This window comes from Tachypleus tridentatus, chromosome 8 (assembly GCF_004210375.1).
Source record: "Tachypleus tridentatus isolate NWPU-2018 chromosome 8, ASM421037v1, whole genome shotgun sequence".
Taxonomy (NCBI): Eukaryota; Metazoa; Arthropoda; class Merostomata; order Xiphosura; family Limulidae; genus Tachypleus; species Tachypleus tridentatus.
The window spans coordinates 7791466-7818695 of record NC_134832.1 but is presented as its reverse complement, the minus strand read 5'-3'; the positions used below and the strand labels follow the sequence as shown (position 1 = coordinate 7818695).

The 27230-nt window shown below is 32.1% G+C and overlaps 1 protein-coding gene across 3 annotated transcripts in view; it reads right to left on the bottom strand.

Moving 5' to 3' along the window:
• The window catches only part of LOC143258478 (zinc finger protein basonuclin-2-like), a 162156-nt gene that overhangs the window by 54404 nt on the left and 80522 nt on the right, over nucleotides 1–27230 (bottom strand). Inside the window, exon 3 of one of the 3 annotated variants that reach the window (XM_076517519.1) lies at nucleotides 2701–2803. The exons of 1 other annotated variant lie outside the window; for it this stretch is intronic. In XM_076517519.1, the coding sequence (XP_076373634.1) occupies nucleotides 2701–2803 (103 nt within the window). Of the gene's footprint in view, nucleotides 1–2700; nucleotides 2804–27230 lie in introns of those variants that run through there. One more of the 3 variants, XM_076517520.1, reaches the window with a different exon arrangement.

Here is a 27230-nt window from a genome sequence, read left to right as displayed (position 1 = left end):
GAGCCCACCGCGGGGAATCGAACCCCTGATTGTAGCGTTGCAAATCCGTAGACTTACCACTGTACTAACGGGGAACTCGTTCTATGGGAGGCAAAACATTAATTGTAAGGTATTTGAAAGGCTAATAAGGTTATGTACTATAGTTTTAAACATGCAGTAACTTTGGTCAATCTGATTAAAGGATAACTTGTGAAAATTCAACTCGAATTAACTAACTAGACAACAAGAAGTTTGATTAGCAATGGCTAATTAAGCTACTGTTAGAAGGCACTCTTAGAAGACATAGAAACGTTTGGCTACTAGGACAAAATCATAATAAAGGACAACGTAATGGAATAAAAAAAAGAATGCAAATTCACTGATTAAAACATCATAAAATATTTCTTGAAAAACAAAAATAAATATGTCAATGTTTTTCAAAGCGGTAAATGACCTAGCCAGTCATATATATTGTTTAATATGGCTTACCTTACGATAGTCAGTGTTTTATATTTGAAATATATACGATCTAAATATATATCTCTCACTGAGGTTTGTTAATTGCTGCAATTACCGATATAACGTTTCCGCTCATAAACATGAAACTTGTTTACGTATATTAATACTCTACGTGATATATATTGATGTTTTTTTCTCAAAGGTTTAAATGTAGAATAATGTTTAACAAGTGGACAAGGCTCAAACTATTGATTAAATTATGTTGCAACCATAATGTTCTAAGTAGCGTATTTTAAAACGTAATAATGTATGTAAGATATATAAATGACACTTATTTATAAGTATAAAAGTAGTATAGCAGATTCACACTACAAACTTACTTATATTAAGGTGTGATCAAAAATTTATATGTACAAAAATAGCCAATGTAAAATAATGGCTTGAACCATATAAAGCTGAAATACATATATATATATATAAAGAACTACGTTATATAAAAGATTAAGCCTCGTGAGGATGTAATATGAATCTGAGGAATAACGAATTCTCTTTTTTATTTCAAATGGAACAAGCAGCAACTGCAATATGAAAAGGAAGCCAAATTTTGAAATTTTGTCGACCAGGCACCCTTTGACTTTAGCTCTTCTATCCAATTCTAAAAGTTAAAGCGTTCTCTGTTTTAATTCAGATCACAATTATGCCATTAGACCATTTATTCAAATTGTTATATATTATACATGTCGAGCCTGTTGCATTATCGGCATGAAATCATTTTTGGTAATTTTTGTATTTAGCTTATAAACAAAGGAAAAAACAAGAACAATAACTGTACCATTTGCTGACGTTCAATTTTCGTAATCTAAAATATATGAGAAGTTGGCTCTTTTAATGCGATTAAGAATGTTGTTATATTGTTGTTTTGAATTAAGCACAAAGCTACTCAATGGGCTATCTGGGCTCCGCCCACCACGGGTATTGAAACCCGGTTTTTAGCGTTGTAAGTCCGCAGACATACCGCTGAGCCACTGGGGGCGACTAAGAATGTATAGGTATGCTTAGAAAGATAAGAATAGTGGAATTAAAGCATTAGGAAGAACTCACATTCGTCTAAAAGTCTATACCCTTGTATAAAGTAACAGTAGTTTTATTACAGCTGTTATTCTAATAACTTTTCTTAAATAATCGTACCACTTTTGACTATTTATTTATTTTAATCTAAAACATATATATCAAGGTATTACTTTCAATGTGGTGAAAGATACTCAGATGTATTCAGAACCATAAGGATGATGGCATTTAACAATTTGAACAGCTGTGACGATACTCTACGTGTGACCAAAAGTGCAGACCTGTTAATATAGTTACGATAGTGTTACTCCCTCTTTCTAACTTGGCTGTGGTCACAACCTTATCTCTAGATTACTAAATTAAAGTTAATTTATTTAAAACAATAAAAAATTCTTACACTAACTTGGTCTGTATTTATTCTGTTTTGGTATGTGTCATGTAAAATACTTTAAAACATAAAAGTACTTTGTACTACACCAATTTTATTTATATTATGCTGAAGATGTAAGCGAAAATTTATATATTGAGCTCAGTGCGTAGAAAGTATAAGTGTAGCAAATTATGTTAACCGTGGTCAATTTTAGATATATTTATTTACATTTTAAGACTTAAAGTAACTTGAAATTTGCACATTTAACTTACGTGTCAAGCTCAAATTTTGTTGTTGTTGTTGTTTTTGATGCATCACTCACATGTTTGATGGATTTGGAGATTAATGTTTCTACATGGATAAATGCACATTACTCTCTACTAATGATGAAAGTTTCGAGCTTTCTTGTCCGGTGGTTGGAAATGAAACGAGAAGGGTAGCATTTATTTTATTTTATTTCAAAATAAAATAACTAACAAACTGTATTTTCTTCATATTTGGGCGTATGTGTTTTCTAATAACAAAGCCACATCGGGTTATCTGCTGAGTCCACCGAAGGAATAGAACTCCCTGATTTTAACGTTGTAAATCAATAGACATACTGTTGTACTAGCGGGAAACTTTCATATTTGATAATTCTTAATAGTTTCTGTGTAACTAATCTACTTAAAGTAGAGTTTTTTTTTTGTAAACACATCCTTGTTCTCACTATATCAAGTAATAACATATCAGGGAGCAATATGCTATGAATGATAATGATAGCTAAACCTAATTATACAGTTGTAAAACAATTTTTTTTCTATATAAAAGAATATCATTCTTACCATGTGATACCCAACCATGAGAACAACTATTGCACACTCTCTGATGACTCGTGCTTGGAGTAAAACAATCACATGAGCAGCCAGGAATTGTGCAGCGTATTGCCTGAAACAGTTACAGCAATTAATAACCGAAACTTATTAAATAAAATAATTTCAATATACATAGGAAGGAGCAAGGCAACACAGAAGGTAAAATTGATGTCGATGAGCGACAATTATAATCATAACTTTCAGATCACATACATTCATACATATTTTATAAATAGCTTCGTATCCAGGTTTAGTTTTAAAATTTTAAATGATATTAATTTTAGGGTATCTTTTTATGCCTGTATATATATATATATATATCTTATATGTTTAAACAATTTTTAAGGTTGAGATGAAAGTATTCCTTTTATCAATACCTAATTCGTGAATTAAATTTTTACCAAATGCAGATATTCTGAAACTGAATCACCTGTTTCCAATAAATTATTTGTTTATTGGAAATGAATATTTAGATTTAGATCTTAGACGATCAGCCCTTTAATATTTTTTCCCGCAAGTTCAAGTTTTTGTAACATGATAATTAGTTATATCCGCAAAAAAATTGGTAAAAGTTTGTATTTTACTTCAAAAAACGATATCAAAATTGTTGTTCAGTACGTTTCAAAAGCTCTCACTAATGTTATCAATCCAATATTCTAACACAGATATAAATGTCTAAACTATAGTGGCCCGGCATGGCCAAGCGTGTTAAGGCGTGCGACTCGTAATTTGAGGGTCGCGGGTTCGCATCCCCGCCAAACATGCTCGCCCTTTTGGCCGTGGGGGCGTTATAATGTGACGATCAATCCCCCTATTCGTTGGTAAAAGAGTAGCCCAAGAGTTAGTGGTGGGTGGTGATGACTAGCTGCCTTCCCTCTAGTCTTACACTGCTAAATTAGGGACGGCTAGCACAGATAGCCCTCGAGTAGCTTTGTGTGAAATTCAAAAACAAACTAACTAAGCTATAGCTTTGTTACATATTTATTAAAAACCATCTTTTACTCTTAAAATTATATGATAAAAATGAACAACATTATTCTTATTAAATGAGAAAAGTTTTCTAAAAACTCTAAGAAAAAGTTACAAAGGTTTCACAATTTTTTCCATTAATCACAAGCTACACGTCACCCAAATGTGCTAGTATCAACAGCTGTTTCATGTGACGTCGAAGCTTCTGGATTTAAAAATCTACATATTAAATCTTATAGAAAGAACGTCAGTGCTATTATTAAGAGATTTTCAAGTTTATTAAAAGTACTTGATGTAATAGCTTATTTTATTTTAATATAGAGCAGATTATAACTATACTATGCCATGTTGTTTTTGCACTTTAATAAATCTGAGAATGTCAAATTATAAACAAACACAACTTAAGTTTTCAACTTTCCAAATTTTAAAACTATTGAAAGAAAAACAAAGGAATTGTCAATAACAATTAGAATAGTTAGAAAAGGTTAGAATAGTTCAATAGCGAAATACTCATAAAATATTTTACACAAATTTTTTGTTTGTCTTGTGATTCATAGGTACAACAAATGAAGGGCTATCTTTGCTAGCGATCTTTAACATTAAACTGAAACAGTTTACTAGCAAAGTAACATTTGACATTTATCACATAATCAATACGTACCAATTGTAATTCACACCAAGTCCACATGAGCTCAGTGAGTAGAAAGCATAAGTGTAGCAAAGTATATTAACCGTGGTCAATTTTAGATATATTTTATTTACATTTTAAAGATTAAAATAACTTGAAATTTGCACATTTAACTTACGTGTCAAGTTCAATTTTTGTTGTTGTTGCTGTTTTTGATGCGTCACTCGCACGTTTGATGGGCTTGCAGATTAATGTTTTTACATGAATAAGCGCACATTTCTCTCTACTACTGACGAAAGTTTTGAACTTTTTTGTCCGGTGGTTGAAAATGAAATTGTAAATATTATTTGCTCAACTAGTCAGATTTGATCTTTGCTCTTATAAAACTTATGTGTTTCTTATAGCAAAACCACATCGAGCTATTTACAATGTCCACCGAGAGGAATCGAATCCTTAAATTTAGTGTTGTAAACTCGAGGACTTATTACTGTCCCAAAGTGCAGAATGAGATTTCTTTTAATCAGTTACGGGACATAAAAGTTGTGTCTGCAGGTGAATAATCTGGCACACTAACAACCGAGCTACTTTTAGAAACAAAAAATTCAGAAGTGTGATAATCTTAATTTATGCATATTATAGTCGATATCTATGTAAAAGGTGTTTATATATACTACAATTACCACTCTGACTATTAAAGGTTGTCTAAAGTTTACCACCTCCAGCATTCGTTGTAATAAAGAAGTTAATCGCACTTCATAAAAACGATGCTCCAGATCCCGTGATATCATTAGATATACTTCCTTCATCATATATTGTATTAAACCTGGAGTCCATTGTGATATATTGCTTTCCGATACCAGTAAGTTTAATTGTAACAAGTTTTGCGCATATTGACAGACTTTCTGTAGATCCTTCACTATAGGTAAGCGTTTAAGCAGGCCGAAGTTGTAATGAGGAACTTGATAGATATGTGGTACAACTACCAGCGATTTAAGTTTCTTCGGTCATCTTTCTCGCGCAAATAAACGTTGATTTGGAGATGTAGCTGTAAGCTTGGTGTATTTTAGCTTATGAGCTTTGATAAAGCTCAGGTGTTCGCTTATGTTGCTGTTTATGATAACTCGATACCGTATATGCTAAACTTCATTACAATGGCTTTCTCGAGTCAGAGGATTATTTTTTTGTAACCACAGCTTTCACTTTCCTTATTGTTAGTGTTGTGTGGAATTCGATTATGATATGATTTTAGAGTCGTTCTTGTAAAAGTTCTGCTTCCCTAGAGAACATTGAAGGCTCTCTTCATAGACACGATATGCCTTTGTACTCTACTTTGTGTAACTATCTTGCAATGGAATATTCTTCCTCAATTATCCAGCTATATTCCTATCCATGATGCAGGAGTCAAATACATAGATAAAAAATATGTCGCCTATGGTACCATGGCTCGCATGCGAGTCAATTTGTTACTGCATTAAAATATTCAGATAACTCAAGTAAAGTATAATACATTATTTTATTAACTCTAGTCTTCGTACAGCTGGAAGCATAATTTTTACACGTACAGTAGCCATTACAATGATTACGAATCGTTTCTTTAACCAAAGGAATTAAAACTTTTTCCTGCTTATGTTAGCATTAAAGCTTCATTATGGAATATTGTGCACGATTTATGAAACAACGATTCTTTGCTACGGTACATCTATAACTACTATTAAGGAATATCTTATACAACATAAAAATACTAAATTTTAGTTGTAATCTAAAACCATAGGAAATAAAAAATAGATTAATTTTGAAGTAAGTTACACAACAAGCGAAAATAACTCTTTTTTTTTTTGGGGAGCTCATAATACTGAAAATCCATGTTTAAAGAATAACCTCAGTTTCCATTATGGCAAATTTGTGTCTTAAACCCACCCCTGAACACGAATTAAAATATATAATTTTATTACGTAAATTTACAAAAGGACAAACAACATTTATTCTTATAGTTTTTTTGTGTGTGCTTTTAAAGCGCTCTATAATTTTGTTCTCATGACTTTGAAAATACGTCAGGTTCAGTTATTGCATTGGACGGTGCATAGTAATTATATATAGAACATAACAACGTGATAACATAAGTATAGAACATAACAACGTGATAACATAAGTATAGAACATAACAACGTGATAACATAAGTATAGAACATAACAACGTGATAACTTCATTTGAAAAACGTAATTGCTTCATTCTTATAATAGGGAAAATGTGATCTTGGTCTGCTTCTACTTAGAATCGGGTTTGAGATTGATGACTTTTTGTTAATAATGGAAATTGTACTCAAGTTTCAAACATATACTTCAAAATATTCAGATTCTAGAATTATATTCAAGAAATTTTCTTTTCCGTAAATTTGTCAAACGTGCAGAGACGCAGAAGTTTGTTTGAATACATATTTCTCTGGTAGATAATTGTTATAAAAAATGCGGAAGTTTGTTTTTTGAATTTTCGTGCAAAGCTACACGAAGACTATCTGGCGGCTAGACTACTTTTTTACCAACAAATAGTGGGATTGACCGTAACGTTATAACGTTCCCACAGCTGAAAGGGCGAGCATGTTTGGTGCGACGGGGATTCGAACCCGCAACCCTCAGATTACGAGTTGAACGCCTTAAACCACCTAGTTATGCCGGGCAGAAAAAATACGCAAGTTTAAGGCATGTGTACCGAACCACAAAGCAATAACAATCGCACGCCATGGTTACTGTGTGGATGCGTTTCTGAAAACCAAGTCTCGTATATATAAGACACCAAATGAAATAATGTTTCACTGTAGCATACGAGTTTCTTTAATTTAGTGTTTTATCACATTTTGCAGTTATTAAGTGATATGTCAGATAAATATCATTTGAGAAGCGTTTATCTAAAAATCTGAGTTTTATTAAGAAGAAAGTGTTTGGATCGTTATAGGATTTAGTTTTTTTCACATGCACAAACAAAAAGTATGCTGTATTTAAATTATTTACAATGGTAGATTTACGTGTTTTCCTATACTTAGCTGCCTAGACGATACCTGAAAACAGCAATCAGCTTGTCTTAGTTTGGGTTGTGTGAGGTAAAATCTGATCAAGCACCAAACCTACAAACATTAAAAGCAATTTCATATTCGAAATGAAAGTATATAATTATATTGCTTATGGCCTTTTCTCAACTTTAAACTTTAGTTATCAGGTCTATTTTAATAATAGTATCATGCTGTATGTATGTTATACACTTTATCAGCCCTACATTTTTATCTTCACAGTAACTGTTCTATGTTACAGTAAATATCTGAGTTAAATTTACCTGAGATTTTTTTTATTCCTATTTGTTTGTTATGTTTTATACTTAACTATACTTTTAAAAATATTCAACTGTTTTGACTAAATATAATTACAACAGAAACTTTACTAGTATGGGTATTATCTAAAACTGATAATATTATAGAATTGAATTTTTACCTAAAATTCCAAAAAAAATTCAGTTTATTTCGCATAAAATTTTCCATATAATTGCCGTACTCTTTTTATTGAATATATTTTGTAACCACCTGCTGGCTGTATCCTTACAGCCATGACAGATGCGATGATTCACATTTCCGAAAGCGACGTATAATTACATGCTGTCTTATTTCTCCTGCGAAGTTTGCAGGTGTGAAAGAATAGAGGTCTTTAGCCTATATCCTCACAATGTTGTAAAAACTCAACCGTATAGAAGGTCAGAAGTGCTAGTTCAGTATTACTTATTCTATAGTACGTACAGGTACTAAGCTATTCACCATTCTTCAATACCACCCGAATAAAATCAGCAGCCGTTTGTTTTTGGAATTAAGCACAAAGTTAGACAATGGACTACATGTGTTCTCCTCACCACGGGTTTTGAAACCCGGTTTCTAGTGGTGTGAGTTCGCAGACATACCACTGTGCAACTGGGGGAGGTGAATCAGCAACCAGTAAGATGATTTAAAATACTGAAAAGGTGTTTGAAATAAATATTTCTACACGACACAGATCCTTGCGTATATATGGTAAAACGTAAACAAATATTAGGGGTGATATTACAAAATATTATTACAGGTAGGTAATAGTGGTAAGTTTACGAGCTTACGATGTTAAAATCTTGGGTTCAATTCCACGCAGTAGGCACAAAATATAACATTCTCATGTGGCTTTATTAAAAAGTACGCAATTGCTGAAATAAAATAATGCGAGCGAGGATGCAAAAACACAACGTAGTGCAAGATTCTTTGTTTGCTTGTTTGTTGAGTGTTAGCAAAAAGCTACTCACTGGTGGTTACTCGTCACTAATCCTGAAATGGCAGCTAGTCGTCATTATTCACCCCCAGCTCTTGCACTACTATAACCGAATAGTGATATTAAAGCGCCACTTTTATATAGCTAGATAGCTCCCTTGGCTGAAAGGGTGAGTACGTTCGGCTAGGGGTGGAGCGGAAAATAGAGAAGAAACACAGTGATCGCATGTGAAAACGATGTAGTTTTAGTTTTTTCATCAGAAGGTATTTTTTCGCTTCTTTATTTTCAAAAATATTTATATTTTGCCAATGGTTGTATGTGTTGTTTTTTTTATGGCGCAAAGCATCAAGGATACTGAACCGAACAAATAACTGTTATTTTTATAAAGAAACATCAAATAAAATTAATTAAAATAGTTAAATATATACCAAACAAAAATAAATATACAAAATAACATTTTTGTTAACAATAGTTTAAATGTAAAACAGGATTTAAAAAGACACCTATGGCCAATAACAAAACTAAAAACTTGGTCAATGTGGACAGCACCATGACTACCAATGACAGTGTCTAATATTAATTGGATATCAAAGTATAAAATGTGTTTAAAATATGGCATTCAGCGACACATTAGAGTACCATACGGGAAATGAGTTACACGAGTGTAACGTTAATCCCATAATGTAGATGATTCCTGCACTGGAAAAACTATTTCATAAGTTGTTTACCCAACTCATCTGCCAACCGACAAGTAGCTTTGCCTTGTTGATAATCTATATAACGAATAGGCAAAGTATTGACATCATCAGTGGTAACTGATTTGGAAGTTCGTTTCCTTGGATTCTGGCTAGAAATCCAGAAAAAAAAAGTGGATAGAGATGGTTAATAGTGAAAATTGAGCAGGTTGTTTCTTAATATTCAATAGAATTAGATAAGAAATAGCGTGAAGCAATTCCAGCAAGACGATATAGATGTCACTGATAGTGAACCACTTAGTTTCTAAGGAATATATAGAAAGAGAAGTTGCGTACAACTCAGCAATAAACGCCGAATCTATAAAAGAGATTCTATGAACAATAACACAGTTATAACAAATCATGTCTGAGCCCACAGAGTCATCTGATTCCGTACAAGTTATAGAAATAGGAATGAAGAAAATGTTTAAAAAGAGTCCATTAAAAGGAGATTGGTGTTTCCTGTTAAAAATATTTAACTTCTTCAGACGACTTAAAGTAGGATCAGATATGTAAATTATAAAAAATCAGGTTCAAACCATATTCAGCAATGTCATTTAATATCAGATCTATCCCATTCCCATTCAACTTTACCTGAATATGAAGGCCACAAGTTGGGATACTAGACATTCTCTTTACAAAAGCAGATTACATTAATGCAGGAAGATACATTTGAAGGTTGGAAGCCATGACAATAATCAAAACTTTGAATGTTTCAAACATGGGTTAGAATTTTTCAGAAATACCTTTAATATTTAATGCGAAGCTTTTAACCAATGCATAGATGGACAAAAGACCCATATCCAGCTCAGCTTGATAGGCCTTGAACATAAGATAATTATCTGTTCATTAAGAGCAAAAGAACGAAGAAAGGATATTAAGTGCACTTGCACACTTAAGTTTACACTGATTTATGTGAAAATAAAAGTCAGTTTATTATCAAATGAGAGCCCTAATAAAGTTAGTTAAGTTACCACAGGAATATGTATACCATCCTGATGGAACCCAGGATCGAGATATAATCCATATTGGCAGTTCAAATGCATACAAATAAGTTCAAATTACAAAAGTCGAGAATAAGTTGAAGTAGTACACTGACATAGTTTATTGGGGGCTATCAATAACCAACTGTAAAACTAAAAGTAATTGAGATAGAGGGTGTTTGCAACTGTTGGAGGAAGTTGTGCAATAATACCATTGATTTTAACGCTAAACATTATATCACTTAAGATGCTGCTCGAAAGTACTCCGAATTCTTGTATGAAAGACTGAGATAGTTTTAAAACCATTTACACTCAGAATAACCTCTTAAAAAATTTAAGGATACATATAGATAAATAGTCATGTAAGATGTGTAAATAAGATAACTATATACATTACAATAAAAGAGTTGTCAAATATGGAAATAAAATGGAAAAAAATGATTATTGAAGGTGTATGTTGTCACGTCAGTGCTTTAAATTTTTGTGTTTGTTTTTTTAATTTTCATACAAAGTTTCCTATGCATAGTCTTCATAGACTTGAGCCTTATAAACAAAAGGGAAAGCAATTAGTCAACTGTAACCACTAATAATTTTTGCGTTACCCTTGTCTGACCAAATATGGGACTTGACTTCATCCTTATAGCATATACTTGATCTAAAAGTGTTTTTCGGTGGGGAATGAACAAAGAACCATCGGATTCACGCTAGAATACGCTAATCTTTAAACCACTTCTAGCTTTGTTTTTACTTAAAAAATGAGCATATCCACTGAGATGATGCTTCCCAAAAGTAAATTTATAAAGTAGCAATGCAAAGTTGATAGCAAATATAAGATGATAAAAGAGCTTTAAGTCAAATTGAAGAAGGAGAAAAAGAAAATGGCAGGTTCAAACGAAGAACACAATATTAGACTAACGTCCCAGTATGACAGACAAACACATGAGTCACAAGTTCAAAAGCAGATAAATACTCAAAGTGACTCAAGAATTAGAAAAACTAAAGTAAAGCAGGGACACAAAAGTCTTGAACTACATGGTAGACTTGTAGTGTCTATCCCTTTTAAGAAAGGGAAAAACCAAATGATCCAAATGCTCCCTAATATACAAACAATTTGGTAATGAAAACTGAAAGAATGTGATTTTTTTTACAGATGAATCAAAACTTCAACTTATTGTTAAGTCTTAGAAGGTAATTTCTTCGAACATTCAGATAAAAGGATAGCAAAATAGCAAATTGTGTACATTCTTTTATTAAACAAGATGGCAGTTCTTTCCAAGTGTAAGACTGTTTCAGTAGCTATGGGTTTGACGACTTACTTAAAGTTAACTCCATAATTTTTCACCTTGCTATTCCATGTGAACAAAGATTAAACGTCAAAATCTTTACTTTTAGGTAAATAGATTAAAAGGCACTTGTGAATAGGTAAAATGTTAAACATAAACATATAATGATAGATAATTGCACACTAAACAAATTTTATTAAAAACAAGATACAGCCCTAAAAATATCCTAAAAAAACATTATCGTAACATGTCATTTTAGGCTGTGCCCTATTTTTAATAAAACATTTTTACTTTTGAGCTATTTAACATTGTATGGTTGCTTTTACTACTTTAAATATAATCACTTTTTAAGGACAATAATCTGAAGCATACATTAAACATTTTGGCAAGTGTTTCGTTAAATAAGCATGAGAAAAATATTGTTCTAAATTATGAAAATTATTCTTTAGTCATTAAACTTTTTTCACAGATTTAAAAAGGCAAAAGAAAAACAACAGAAATTAAGTGTCAACACACTTTGGAATGTCCCACATGACTGTTTAATGTTCATCAATCAACTGTTGAGATAGTGATTGAATCAGTGCCATGTCAAGTTAAGTCTGTCATCATGCCAGTTGGAAGACATGCTATACATTGAGTTAGATTAAAAATAATACCGTTATTTATGATATGTCTTATGTAATAATACACTTACTGTGCATAATAAATTCAACACAGTGGTGTGTTAAATAGACAAAATCTGGTATTGAAAACTACTGTATGTACTGAACACAATCATTAAACAATAGCTACGATAAAGCACGCTCGCTATTACAAAATAAAGTCAATCACATCTTAGTATTTTTATGCAAAACAGACATCTGATATTTCAGTCTAACTCCTAAATAAAAATTTATTGCGACAACATACGTCAGCTCACAAGATATCATTGTGTATTGTTCTTATAATTTCTGACATTATTTTCATCATTCCATAGGGCATAGAAGTTGATATTTCCACTGGTATTTATTTCTGTCCGACCGTACTCATACTTTCACCATTAAAATATCCATCACAAGTTTTGATCTAGATTCAAATTTTCTGTCTGAATACCACATGTCATCTGAATGCAGGTTAAATATCCTTTCATCTGTAATAACAATACTGTTTAAATATGACACAGATCTTCTGGACATGCAATGCGATATTTTGTACTTTGCTGTGAATAGAATGCATGGACCTTTAATGCCATACAGGTCAGCCTAAAGAAGTCTATTTGTAATAATCTGTACGTTTACGTAGTATACAGGTATGGTTGCATAGATCTGATTAAGTTTTGGGGCAATGATCCTCCTATCATAGCATGCTATAATCAACAGATAGTAGTCATTGCTTGTATTGTGGATGATGATCTGCGTTATCCGACTGTACAAACAAGTAGCTATATCACTGTTTTAAAAGCAATTATATACTTTGTTAATGACACTGAAATATTTGTAATTGCCTGCTGTGGTTGATCAGTCTCCATTCCTCCAATAGTTTTCCTCATAAGCGAAACATGAAAGGTATAGCCAGCCTTAATGAACAATCTGTAACACTTTAAAACTCTGAAATTTGTTTCAAACTGATTGTCTAAGATCATATGTAAACTACATACCGTATAACAAATAACTTGCAATTCAGAGCACACTATGGATTAATCGGATGTTTGGTTTGAAGAAATGTAGATCAGAGGAACGATTGCTATAAATTTTATAACGTAAGTTTCGTCTGGCAATTGCAATAGTGTTACAAATTAAAATTATCCTTTAATTATTTTGTGCAGCATGAGTTCAAACTCGAAGTTCAGCTTATTCAAGCAATAAATATCTTCTTTAGTTGTGTTCTTCCGAACCTACTTGTGATTGCTCTGAAATTATTGTAATGGAACCATTATACAAAATACCGACGAGGTAAATTTAATTAAAATTATGTTTAACAGTTTGCTATGAAATGTGCTATGTAGCTTCTATAATGTTCTATTAATAATAAGATTTATAGATAATAAGCGATAAAACTTATTCTCAAAATAAAATGGAAAGCAGCACAAGACTCATTAAGAAAGAAAGAAGTTGCATGCGCCTGCTTTTTTCAGACGAATGATAACCTGTCTTTAGGAGCTCATCACAACATCAAGCAGGATAAAATACTTGTTTCTGATTCACTGAGACATCGGGAACTAAAATTTAGCCATGGTCATCCTGTAATAACGAAACATCAACACATGCGTCAATGCAATATTTTGCTCTATTTACTCTGATGAAATAAAGCCATGTTACAGAACAAATGTTAAAAAGTCTTTACTCAGATTTTCTTCGAAGCAAAACGTAGCATCAGAAACTGAATTAATTAAAATAACAATCTTTAGATGTTGTTACTGGTATTACTGAGACAAATGCATTGTAGAACCAGTTATTGTCCGATATTAAATATGTGTTTGTCTATGTATGTATGTAATATAAGGATAATCTCCTCTCTGACTTGGAATGATTAAGTACAGGTTATGATAACCTGAGTGTATTACCTTGCACTTACTATAATTACTCCTGTCCCGACTGGTGAGTACCTTTCAGGTATCGAGTTCACATCAGCACATTAAATTTCAAAATATTAATTCAAATTTCATTTCAACACTTGTTTTACTTACGCATAGTTTAGAACCGATGATTTGTTATTTTGTAATATTTGTTTAATATAATTAGCAAAAAAAAAAATGAAGAAATGTTCATACTTATGTTAGCTAACAAACTGTCATCACCTAAAATATAATTCTGAAGGTTTTGTTTTTCCCGTGATATTTCTTTCTTCTCTTGTATTAGTACACTCCCTGTTTTCACCATTTTATGAGCTTGCAGTATCTGATGTGAATAACTACTAGAGAAGCTTTGTTTTGAAAATACTTACATGCAAAATTTAAACATAATTATATAGAGCAAGTTATAAAGTATTTACGTCAACTTATAGTGAAAAGGTGACGTGAGAATTAACCTATGGTTTTGTTGGAAAGTGACAAGACCTAACTTCTGTAGATTCTGAAGTTAAAGAAAAGACTTAGTAAAAATCAAAAGTATGTGATTTTTAAAAAGTTTCTAGATGACGTTTTCCTTCAAGAAGGTATTTTCGTTTTAGAATATATTTCTTTGAAAGCTACGGGAATTTTCTTTTATGATAAGGCATTAAGTATATCTGATTAGGTTTAGAAAGTACGGTAGGTGACAGCACAATATTCTAATGTCTCAAACGTGACACATATCATTGTTTATTGAATATTTTTATGTTTATAGTATTCAAACAATGTAGATACTTTTAGGGCCGAAAAAATCGTTAACAATGAGAGTATCCAACTAATGAAACAACATATGTTTTAATATTTATAAATGAGAACGTATAGTTGATTAGCTATACTCATTATCTGATTAATTATCATTATTTACTCACAGTTGGTAGTTTGTTTCGATCAGAAGTTAATATTAATTATTGAAAATAAACTATATTTATTGGATATAACTTGATCTAGACCAAAAATGTTGTAAGCAGAGTTTTTATTACCTTGCTTAACATTACGTCATTGTGACGATCAAATCATAGGTCAGCGATAAATCTTTATTAGTTTTCGGTGTGTTTTTACGACTTGTATCTGAAAGTGGTAATTACTCTAATGAAAAAATAAAGTATTTAAAGAAATATGCTTATAATTATCAATCAAACTGAATCTCACTATAAACATAATGTGGAAGTTTCTGATCAGTAGTAAAATAAATCTCAATTCTAAGATGAAAGGGAATATTTTTTGTCTCTCAATAAAATTTTGAAAATGTGGGCTACATGATAAATGATCAAAAAGGCAAATCAAAGTATATTATTTTGAAAACCGAATGTAGATATTTCGTAAATACTTTAATAAAAATTAAGTAATTTGTTTAAGTATCCAATGTTAGAAGAACATAACAAAATCTAGGGATGTCAATGACCCTTCCCTTCACACTGGCCCAGAAAGGTTTAAAAGTTATTTGGAAAATAATTTTTAAATTAAAGAAATAAAGTCGTTTTGTGATAGCTAATAATCTCAGTACAAGAGATGCTCTAGAGCTTAATGTCTTGAGTAAACTTGATTAATTTTGCCTCTATCAATGTTTATAAGGTAAAGTAAAGTCTCAAAAATTGGCTTCTAAATTACTCTACTATTACTATAGTAACAAGAATCAGGTTTGAATATACTTTAATTTATAAAAGCTTTTGCTTTCTTCTACCCAACTACCATACAGTTCAATAAAGTAATCTTTTTACAATGTGTACTGATGTGATTTTCTAAATTAAATATTAGCGGCACATAATCAAAACCTATGTGAACACCTAAGTGTTTCAAATCCACAACATTCTAGACAACAGATTGTTAAATCGAGAGTTTCATTTGGTGAATACATGTTGACTTGCTTTCATACAACAGACCTAAGACTAACTTGTCTATAATTTCCAGGGCAACTCTTATAGCCCCCTTACTAAATCAGAGTGATAGCAACAACTTCTTATTCCTCAGGCACTTGACCAGAGTCATGTCTACTGAACTATAAAAATGAAAGAAAGAGACTTAAATCTTGACTTTCTTCAGATTCATAGTATCTGATACTTTCTCTATTTTTAGTTTCTTAATCTTTCTATTTATCAATAATAGATTAATATCTACACGATTCAGATAAATCCAGTATTTCCCTTAGAAATATAATAAGAAACGGGGATATTGCTGATATCTTTTATTGGTAAAAACAGAAGAGAACTAAAATCTTATTTATCTCATAGTCCTGAAAAACCTTTGCTATTAATACTAACATTATCAGCAAGCTCTTTCCATAAACTACTTTGAGTTTCCTAATTCTTAGACACATGAAATATTAGGTTGTTCTGAAGGTCGAGTCTTTCTATTTAAACCACTTTCTTGTAACCACCTTGTAAAACTTCTTTACCGATTCCAGCTCCAAGCATATCCTGTATTTTACAGGTTTGCTGGAAATGATATGAACTGATCCGATATTGATGTTCTTTGAATGACACTATAATCTTGTACGAATAATTTATTTGCAGACCATTGTCCTTAGTTTGAGCCGAATATTTCGAAACAAATTTTGAGAAATATACGCAATGTTTCGATTTTCTTTTTATTAGGTAAAACAATAATTAATGTTCATTTTCAGTGCTAAGTACTAACTTACCATCGATGTTGTTAACAATTTATTGGCTAGTTAATTCAATTACCTCAATTGAAACAAGAGTTTCTTATTTTAAACTGGTCTAAAACATATGAAAGGGTCAAAATGATAATGAGTACTCAAATATGTTGCAGTAATATTTAAGAAGTAATAAGGTTTTCATTAAAATTACAGATTAATAAAGAATATCATTCAGAGACCATTAAAGACTTTTTAATAATGGTTCTCATTTTTTTAAGTTTCTATAGCAAAATCAATGCACTTTTTACTTGTTGAACTCATACGAACGGTTGTGTTGCATGAACGAGACAGGTCAAAAGATTTGAGAATTTCGAAAAGCTAAGTATAAAGGTTATTTAATTATGTACGTTCCAAAAGTAAAAGCTAATCAAATGTTTTGAGTAAACGATTTTGAGCGTAAATACATAAAGTTTATAATGACTTTTTTTTTAATTGATTGAGTGGAATTAATGTGCTATTTTAGTTTTCGAGCTTATAAACTCTCTTGGCTAAATCTAGAGAGAGAATTTTCAATTTCCCTAGCAAACTGAACTATAACTAATTTACAACAAAAGGTAAAATGTATAGACACACATGAGATAATTTATTTTTAAAATAAATATAATCAAATCAAATGTAAAATAGCTATAATTAACTTCCTTCTACATATATTTACCTATTTTCACGAATACTCCATATACAATTATAAACTGGAATCTAATACTAAACGTTTACCTTGAATCAAAATTAAGGCCAAAGTGCTAATACTTTAATACTTCGAATAAAGTTCCAAAGCCCTTGGTACTTCGGAATACAACTGTTTGACTGTAACTTTAAAGACGATAGCAATGAGCATTTGAATCGAATACTAATACTACGTGTCTTTGAAATAACATTTGGTTCTAATGTATATAATACGCGATAAATAGTTTGAGATTTATCAAGGTAATAGTAATTCTTTTCACAGATGTTCATATATTCATTCGAACAAAACATTATTCTGATGTAACAACACGTGCAATAATTATACACGGTAACGGAAACCGTATATTTGAAACTTCAGTTTTATCGATCCATATCAGGAGAGCAACTTAGATGCAAGATTATCTAATTATAAACAGAGGGAAGAGTATATTGATCAAATGTTCCGTCTGTATGTTCCTGGTCATCAAGGAGAAATGGCAAGAGAATGGACATTAAATACGCTTCTGGCCAAAAGTGGTTTACTGTTAAAATGAAGATTTTCATGAAAGTTGTTGTGGTCGTACAATAATATTACATCTAATGCGCAATGTCCTTACGTTAATTCTATAAACAAATAAAATGTATTTTTCAAATTTCCGACAAAAGCATGTAACAGTTCAAATTAATTATATTTATGCAATTATAAAATTAATTCTTTATATCTGAATGTTATTAAAGGAGGAAAGATCATTTCATTCATATATGATCTTTAATATCAGGTTACATATACAGAGTTCAGTATCTGAAAGTTTCAGTGCTGACATCACAGTAATAACATATTTTGTAAATTCATCATTCTACTACTACACAAATGTTGATGCGACATTAACGTCGTGCTGTCGCGTTACTGGGACAGGTTATTTATACTGCGCTGGGTGAAATAATGAGATGATTGTTGGTAACCTGATGAAATTATTCAGTTATAGAAACATTTTCAAGTTAGTCCAGATGAGATTAACTTAACACATCCTACAAGACTGAATGTAACCTTTGTTGTGAATAGTGCTTGTATCGAGAGACCGTATCCACTTTTTAAATGTTATTTAGGAGCGTTAGCAAAGTTAAGAATGGTGTGAAAACGTATTTCAAACAAATGAGTACTGTAACAACGTTTGTTTGTTTGTTTGTTTGTTTTCGGAACTTCGCACAAAGCTACTCGAGGGCTATCTGTGCTAGCCGTCCCTAATTTAGCAGTGTAAGACTAGAGGGAAGGCAGCTAGTCATCACCACCCCCCGCCAACTCTTGGGCTACTCTTTTACCAACGAATAGTGGGATTGACCGTCACATTATAACGCCCCCACGGCTGGGAGGGCGAGCATGTTTGGCGCGACGCGGGCGCGAACCCGCGACCCTCGGATTACGAGTCGCACGCCTTACGCGCTTGGCCATGCCGGGCCATTTGTAACAACGTAAGCATTATATCATCAAAAATCTAAGGTAATAGGAGGAAGGAAAATGTATGAGGCTAATATATATTATAGATGATCACAGTTGACTTTAAAAGTATTTCAACAAATTTCTTCTAGAAACTTGCGAGTTCTTTTATCCAATTTCTTAAAATAAATTGGGAAAATATGGTGAAAAAACAAATGTTAATTTTTTACCTCAATATGTAGTATTTTAAGTTTTATGAATTGTCACTGTCAAACAAAATACTGTGTACCTGACTTTTTTTAAAATAACAAAAGGTTTAAACTATAAGAAATCATGAAGTATGATATTGACTAACGGGTTGAATAGCTGAAACTGACCATCTGTTGTAAAGTACATGCGATACCTATCTTTTTTTTTATAGAATCTCAAGAAGTTTATTTAAATTAAATGAATTTTCGTATCTGAGGTTAACATTGATATTTCGACCTTGATATACAAAATAAGGCTTAAAAGGTCCTCTCTAGCAAATCAGTGAATATATCACAACGAAAGTTACGACGTCAGAAAGAAATATACTATATATTATCTTGTAGCTTTAGACTAGTCTGTATTACTGTGTTAATACCTGAACTACATATTTTCTAATAAAAAAATAAAAGAAAAAGATGTTCCGATAATCACGAAAAGGATATCAAGTTAAGTCAGTTATAGTTTGTTTGTTCTTTTTCTGACAGATACATAAACATGTTTCCACGTGTATCGTGAAGCTATGATATTACTAAAATTCAAATACCGAAAGTGAAACATGAATAGATCAGCGATAAATTGCGTGACGTGACAAAGCAAACATTTGTCTCATAAATTTAGAGAACAATAACGGAAGAAATTTAGAGAATTATCATTGCTAGCTCTTGTGATATTCTTAATGAACATTTCGTGATTGTCTGATTCTTTATATCATTGAGCTTGAAAAGCATAATGTTAACAAGAGCTCATTTTACAGATTAATGACAAAAGTAAACGGTATAAAATGTAAATAACATTTACGACTACGTAAACAGCCTATCTTCACACCATATTGCTCATGTGCATTATATAAACAACCTATTTTCACACTGTACTGCTCATATGTTTGAAGTATGCTAAAATTATACTTTCAGCAAGAGGTCTGTTGCTCTTGCAAATTGAGATAAACCAACAAAAATACTAAATTTTAAATGACTGGTTCAACTTAAACAGAAAAAGAAATAAAGATGATTTGAAAATGGAAAAGTATAAACATAATGCAAATTTAATATTATACTATCTTAACTGTGTTCATACATATAATGATGATGAATCTATGGTTTTAATTTAAAAAAATATTTTAGAAATGTACCTTACCTATAATATTTCAGGAGATAATAGGCAAGAAGCTACTGGAGATTGAATAAAATAGGTAACAAATGAACTTAGACTAGCTAGAAGTATCTAAAGTGTGAGATAACGATCCAAACTTTAATGTGGTTGAGAGTGTGCCACCAAAAACCTTTATATAACTTCAGTATAGATACAAAAAGATATTAAATTCCCCTCTTTCGGAAGTACTATAGATATTTTTTTACCATACCAGAGAAAAACTACAGGAAATAAAATCCACCGAATTATCTAGTCATTTCCAAAACTTTATAGAAGTGAAGCATGATGAACAAGTTTCGAAAAAAAGTAATTCAAATAACAAATTACAGGTCAAGAGGCCAACTTCGGAATTGGCGAATATATGCAAAACGTAATACTGCTGAAAGGTATCTTGATAATAATTCATATATTTATAAAACATGGTACCTTGCACAATACCATGCATGAAAATAACACTTCTTAACCTGCAAGACTGTGTGTGGAAGGGGAGGAGACTCTTGTAGAAGTATACCTCAGACTGTTATGAGTCATTGCGAATTTAAATATACTTTAAGCTGAGCACTTCATATTCTAAGTTTGAAAGGTGAAATTAGTAAGAGAATTATGAAACACAAAATAAAACAGATAAAACGTAAGAGTTTGCGTTAAGTTTTAGTTGATTACTTAAAAAATATATAGTACACCTTGTAATGAGCAGGTCTGTTAACTTTCAAGGTCGAAACTTATCTCCAGTAACAAACTTGTTTCTAATTATTCCATCTTTCAGTATTATGTTTAATATCCTTAGGTGCCTTTTGCATAAAACGAATAAATAAAATAAAAATAGGCATTAACCTTTCGGAACAGTGTAAATACGCTAACAACGGATTAATTGTTTTAAATCTTTGGGAACTTATAATTATCTAAAACAATGTAATCGATTTACAGACAACCAACATCTTTCCACTTACTAGTTTTTACACAATCAGAGTAAACGGAAAATTTGAATTTTACTTATTTATTTTTACTTTTATAAAACCTCTAAACCAGTGGTGCACAAAGTCAGGCCCACTGGCCAAATCCGGCCCGCTACGAGTCCCCGAGTGGCCCGCGATGTCCAACGGGAATGTCAAACATAGACAGTTCGCGCCTGCATGAAGGTTAAGCGCTATAGAAGAATATGCATTAGATTAGATACTGGATGGTACCATACTTGTGTCGAGCAATAAAGAAAATTTAATACGCAAACCTCGTTAATGCATAGGCATTTAATCATTGGCGCAATGACGTAATATTTCCGTAATTACGAAATCTCACGCGTTCCAATTGTTCTTCGAGATTTACATACGAGCCCTATTTTGATATTATTTTGTAACAAAAATGACAGCTGATCGTAAAAGAAAAGTTGGCGACGAAAACCGGCAGTTTCATGATGATTGGACTGCGCAATACTGTTTTGTTCAACAACAGAAAAACGTGAATTGTCTGCTGTGTCATTCGACAGTAGCAGTGGCGAAGGTATCCAATATAAAGTGTCATTATGAGTCAAAGCATAAAAATTTCCACAACGTTGTCGGTGATGAACGAACAGCTCAAATTGAATCTCTGCGGTGGTCGCTGAATCACCAGCAAAACGTTTTCTCAAAGCAGTCAGCAGATTTAGGTGCAGCATGTGAGGTCAGTTACGATATTTCGTTGATGACAGCAAAATCTGGCCAATCGTTAACTGATGGTGATTTTATTAAGCAATGTATGATTACTGCATCGGAAAAGTTGTGTCCGGAAGCAGTTCGCAAGCTACAGACGGTGGCTTTGAATCGTACGACAGTTCAACGAAGAATTTCACACCTCTAAGCAGACGTGACAAGGCAGCTTACAAATAAAGCAGCCAACTTTGCCTACTTCTCTTTGGCAGCAAACGAGTCGACTGACATCAGTTCAACAGCACAGCTACTATTGTTTGTTCGTGGTATGTCGTCATCGTTTGATATCACAGAGGAACTAATCGGCATGGGTTCCATGAAGGGTCAGACAACTGGGTCTGCTCTGTTCGAGGAGACAGTACGACTGTGTAGTAGTGTTTCATTGGATATCACGAAACAGGTAAGTGTGGCTACTGATGGAGCACCAGCCATGACCGGAGAAAGTAGCTGGCTGGTAGCACTGTTGATGAAGCATCGAGGAAAGCAGAACAGCAGACAATTGGTGAAGTTGCACTGTATTATTCACCAACAGAACCTGTGCAGTAAAAAACTTGGTTTTCAGGCACTGATGGCATTAGTGACGAAAGCCATTAATTTCATCAAATCACGAGGGCTCAATCACCGTCAGTTTCGAAGTCTTCTTAAAGAAATTGATTCAGACTATGGTGACCTTGTTTATCACTGTGAAGTACGCTGGCTGAGTCGAGGGAAGATGCTCAGAAGATTCTGGGAGTTGATTGATGAGGTGATAGAATTCCTCAGAAGTAAGAACATAGACACAGAAGTGATTTCCATGACTAATCCAGCATGGCAAGCTGATTTGACCTTTCTGGTCGACACGACACAACACTTGAATGATCTGAATTTCAAGTTGCAAGGCAAAAATCAGCTTGTCTGTCAGCTTGCAAATCACGTCTCAGCTTTCAAGTTAAAGTTGCAGTTGTTCCTGCAGCAAGCAGCATCAGGCAACTTCGTGCACTTTCCAACTTTTCAGTCACAGCTACAGACGAATCAGGACATTGACACACAAGTTTATGTTGGGAAGCTAGATACCCTTATTCAATCCTTCAACTCACGGTTTCTTGACTTTGACCAATGCAGATTGTTGATGAAACTTTTTGTTGATCCGTTCAGTGTGGCAGTGGATGACTTGTCAGCAGAATATCAGCTCGAACTTACTTATTTCCAGGCATCTGATGAACTGCGTGCTATTTGCAGAAAAAACGGTTTGGTTCACTTCTACAAAACGTTGCCTGTTACATTTGCTAATCTGAAAGAGAACGCACTTGTCCACACCAGCATGTTTGGCAGTACGTACTGCTGCAAATAGGCTTTCTGGCATATGAAACTGAACAGAAACAACACTCACAATCAGCTGACTGATGATCATCTGGAAGCAGTCTTGCGTTTTTCAACGTCAAATATCAAGCCGGACATTTCTAAGCTCGTAGATGACATGCAGCACCATCCATCGCACTGACTTTGTGACAGTTGACGTATCATAACATTTCTTAGAATAATGTGCAAACTCTTTGATGTAATCGTTATTTGCGTGTTCTTAAATGTGATGTCCATCTTGTGTGAAACAACTGTGGGACGATTTTAATCTTCACTTTTTTGTGGCCCTCAACGGTTACGAGAAGTCTGTTTGTGGCTCTTGACTCAAAAAGTTTGTGCACCACTGCTCTAAACTGTCTTTAGAAGATAATTATATAAGTTTATCATTAAATTATCTCCATACATTATGTTACTGGTTTGAGTTTCTTGAATTGTGAATATATGCATTTATGATTATTAAGGTTATAATCTTGTTATAATATTGGCTTTGTTTTGTGTTAAATGTATTATTGCTTTATAGTTATAGTGCCGATATTTATCAGCTATGGACAATTCATGTACTTCATGTATTTGAGTGTGTGTGTGTATTAATTCTCAATCATTTTACAGAAAAAGAGGATATCACTGCAAGAGTTTTTGTTGACATATGTTCATGACTTTATCTGATGTGTTTTTAAATCCTTTTTCTCAAACCTGCGATTTATAAAAAAAGGCAGTTCACGAAGTGTGATGACGAACAATGCTTCTTACAGAAGGGAACTTCTAAATTTTCCTTCATTCAACTCGTCCATACACGTATTAAAAATGACAAGCTTGTTTGTGCACGCATGTATATGTATATATGGATTTATACACAACAATTTCGGTGTTCAAACAAGAAAGTAAAACTTTTAGTTCAGTTATTAATTATGAACATATAAATAGTCCATGGACAATATTTATGCTAGAACACGATTTTTAATTAATGTAGTTGGTTTTTATATGATTTTATTTAATTTTTAAGGGTTAATTCACTCTGAATTTTTAAATCACAAGTTCACGATTTTTCTCTCTTAACCAAGTAAAGAACCAATCAAAGCTCATAACAAGTTACTTGCTTATATATATATATACCTGTAGTTTTTTAAGTGCATAAACTGTTTGACGAGAAAATTAAAGTAATTCAATTTATTATGTAAAATAGATATTTTTCGGTTTTTTAGTTACTATTTGCGTATATTTACATATATTTCTATACATAAATAGATAGAAAAAGGGAATAAATAAAGAGATACTAATTATGGAACTCTCAGTCCAAATGTTTACCTTAAATTTGCCTTAATAAGACAGGCGTTCGTGTGAAACGTTCAACACATATGAACCATCCTAACAAAGAGCACACACCTATTGCAAGGCTCATAATTAAACAATCATGAAAGTACACACGTATGTTTTATAATATTAATATATTTATGCTTATTATGTATATAATTATATACATTTTTTCTTAATATTTAAACTCGAAGCATACAAACAAGCTATGATCTGCATTTTTATTTTTCAAATCTTAAGGAAATTTACAACTTATTTTTTCAGGATTTAGTAGGAATTTCTAAATTTCACTTCGAAACGCTAGTAGATATTGTAGTGGTTTTGTCACATAGTATATGTGAATCCGATATTGTTTGATAAACTTTTGAATTGTTTACTTAAATTCAGATGTTGAAGAAAAAAAATTAAATGTAGGTGTACTACATGTGTATACGTATTTATTTTACGTTATGTTTATTTGCTTATTTCTCAAGAGAATAACGTTTTGTTGTTGTATGTGACATTGTATCATTATATATATATATATATATTTGTATTGTTGTATTGTGTTACATTCAGAGTGAATGTTTGAACTGATTCAACAGTAGACACCTAACCCTTGCTAAAGGCATAAGTTGAAATGTTGAGAACATTATTTTTATGGAGTTTGTGATCGTATTTATTTTAATAATTTCTAATCATTTCATTTATTTCAAAACACTCCTATCGAATTTCAAATTTTCCGTAACCTGTGAAACTCTTAAATTCCTCCCAACAGTTTGACGAAAAGTTAAATACACACATGCACTAATATACACTAGAAATATTAAATATTTATTTCAATCCCTCATATACTATACGTTCATATTTGTCTCACCCACATTTATTAATAACTAAACCGAAGAGTAAATTTTATTATTAATATTTAAATTTCCGATTTCTAAAGGTACCATTAAAATTTGCATAATGGGGTTCCACATAATGTATTATATTGAGTAACTGTATGTTTTAGTGTTTTAACAACCATTCTAGAGAGCTTAACGAAACAATTAGGTTAAATCACTCAATTCTTAAGTTTAATACACACAAGAAACTGCAGCAGTAATTAGTAAAGTATTGATGGTATTTTTTTTATTTTTTGTGACACATATTATTAAAGGCCCTCACATAACTAACAAAGTAATGGATTAATAAGTAAATAACTATACAATAGTCTGAAAAAAGTGCTTAAAAAGAGGAAGAGGCTTGAAACCCTTAGGTAATTACAGGATTAACGTTTACATTGGGTTTCTATAAAAATAACACCAAATATAAAATGATTATATCTTATAAGCTGCTTGTCCTAAGAGATTAACATTTCACCAGAGGTGAAATGTGAATCATAAGTTTCATTCCCGAAAATTTGGACATGTTACAGTTTACTCAAAACCGTATTTTAGAAAACTAACATTTTTCTTGTTTCTATACCCTTTCTCACTTTCAACACTATGAAATTCGTAATTTTACTAAAACGTGTTGATGTGCAGGATTTTGCTAGAATCAGTTAAACATGTCTGGAGCAAATGACATTTGTAGCAGATTGTTTTAGAGATAGGCGTTATATACTGACTGAGAATGGCGGAAATCATATTGAACGCTTTCTGTGCCAGTTTTGGAACATCCAGTATTATGTCCCAACTCTGTTGAATTAAACTTATAATTCTTAACGTATGCTTAATAAAATTTAGTTTATTAGGACAAACTGTTTTTAATTCTCAACTTATTTGTGTACTCTATATTAAATCAGGTTAAGTGATTTTCTGTTTTTGCCTATTACAACATTCGGTGTGAAGAAGCAACCAAATAAAAACATTAAAATCACTTACTTTCTAAGAAAATATGTACGAAATTTCAGAGATAATTAGTGGGTTTGTTTGTATTATTGAAGATACTTTTGTTTACTTTTATTCTGCATAACACAAATGCTATTACTGTTTCTGTAATCAATAAAGTCATGGATCCTTAAGCAATATGTCTGAAAAGCCAATAGAGACTTGGACTTCATGGTTAACTTTACGGTTAATATATGATATTTTTTCTTCATTAATCACATTCTTTAGATCGAAGGGTTCAAGATTCGAAACGTGATGCCGCTGATAACGCTGCACACTTTAAGCTGTGGCGCTTCATAAAGTGATAGTGGATGCCATTATTCAGTTTAAAGAGCAAGACAAAGCCATTGTAGCAGCAGGTGTTGCTATCTTCCCTTTGGTCAGTGATTCAAAAGTAGAGATGACTGTACTTGAATGTTAAGGGTCTTTGGCCTGACCGTTTAGCCTACGTGCCGCCGATAAGTTGCCGTTCAGTTTAGAACTAATCAATTCCAGTGTCTTCATAGTCAGTATATATGATTTTAAAGTCAAACTTTATTGAAAATGAAATGCATATATTGTTTGTACAATTGTAATTTCTAACCTTTTAAGCATTTGTAAATGTATGACTATTAATGTATATCAGTTTATATCATTTCATGAAACTTAATATTTAAAAAATAGCACTCTTTATTGTGATATTTAAGTATTATTGCTGCTAAAGAAAACGGT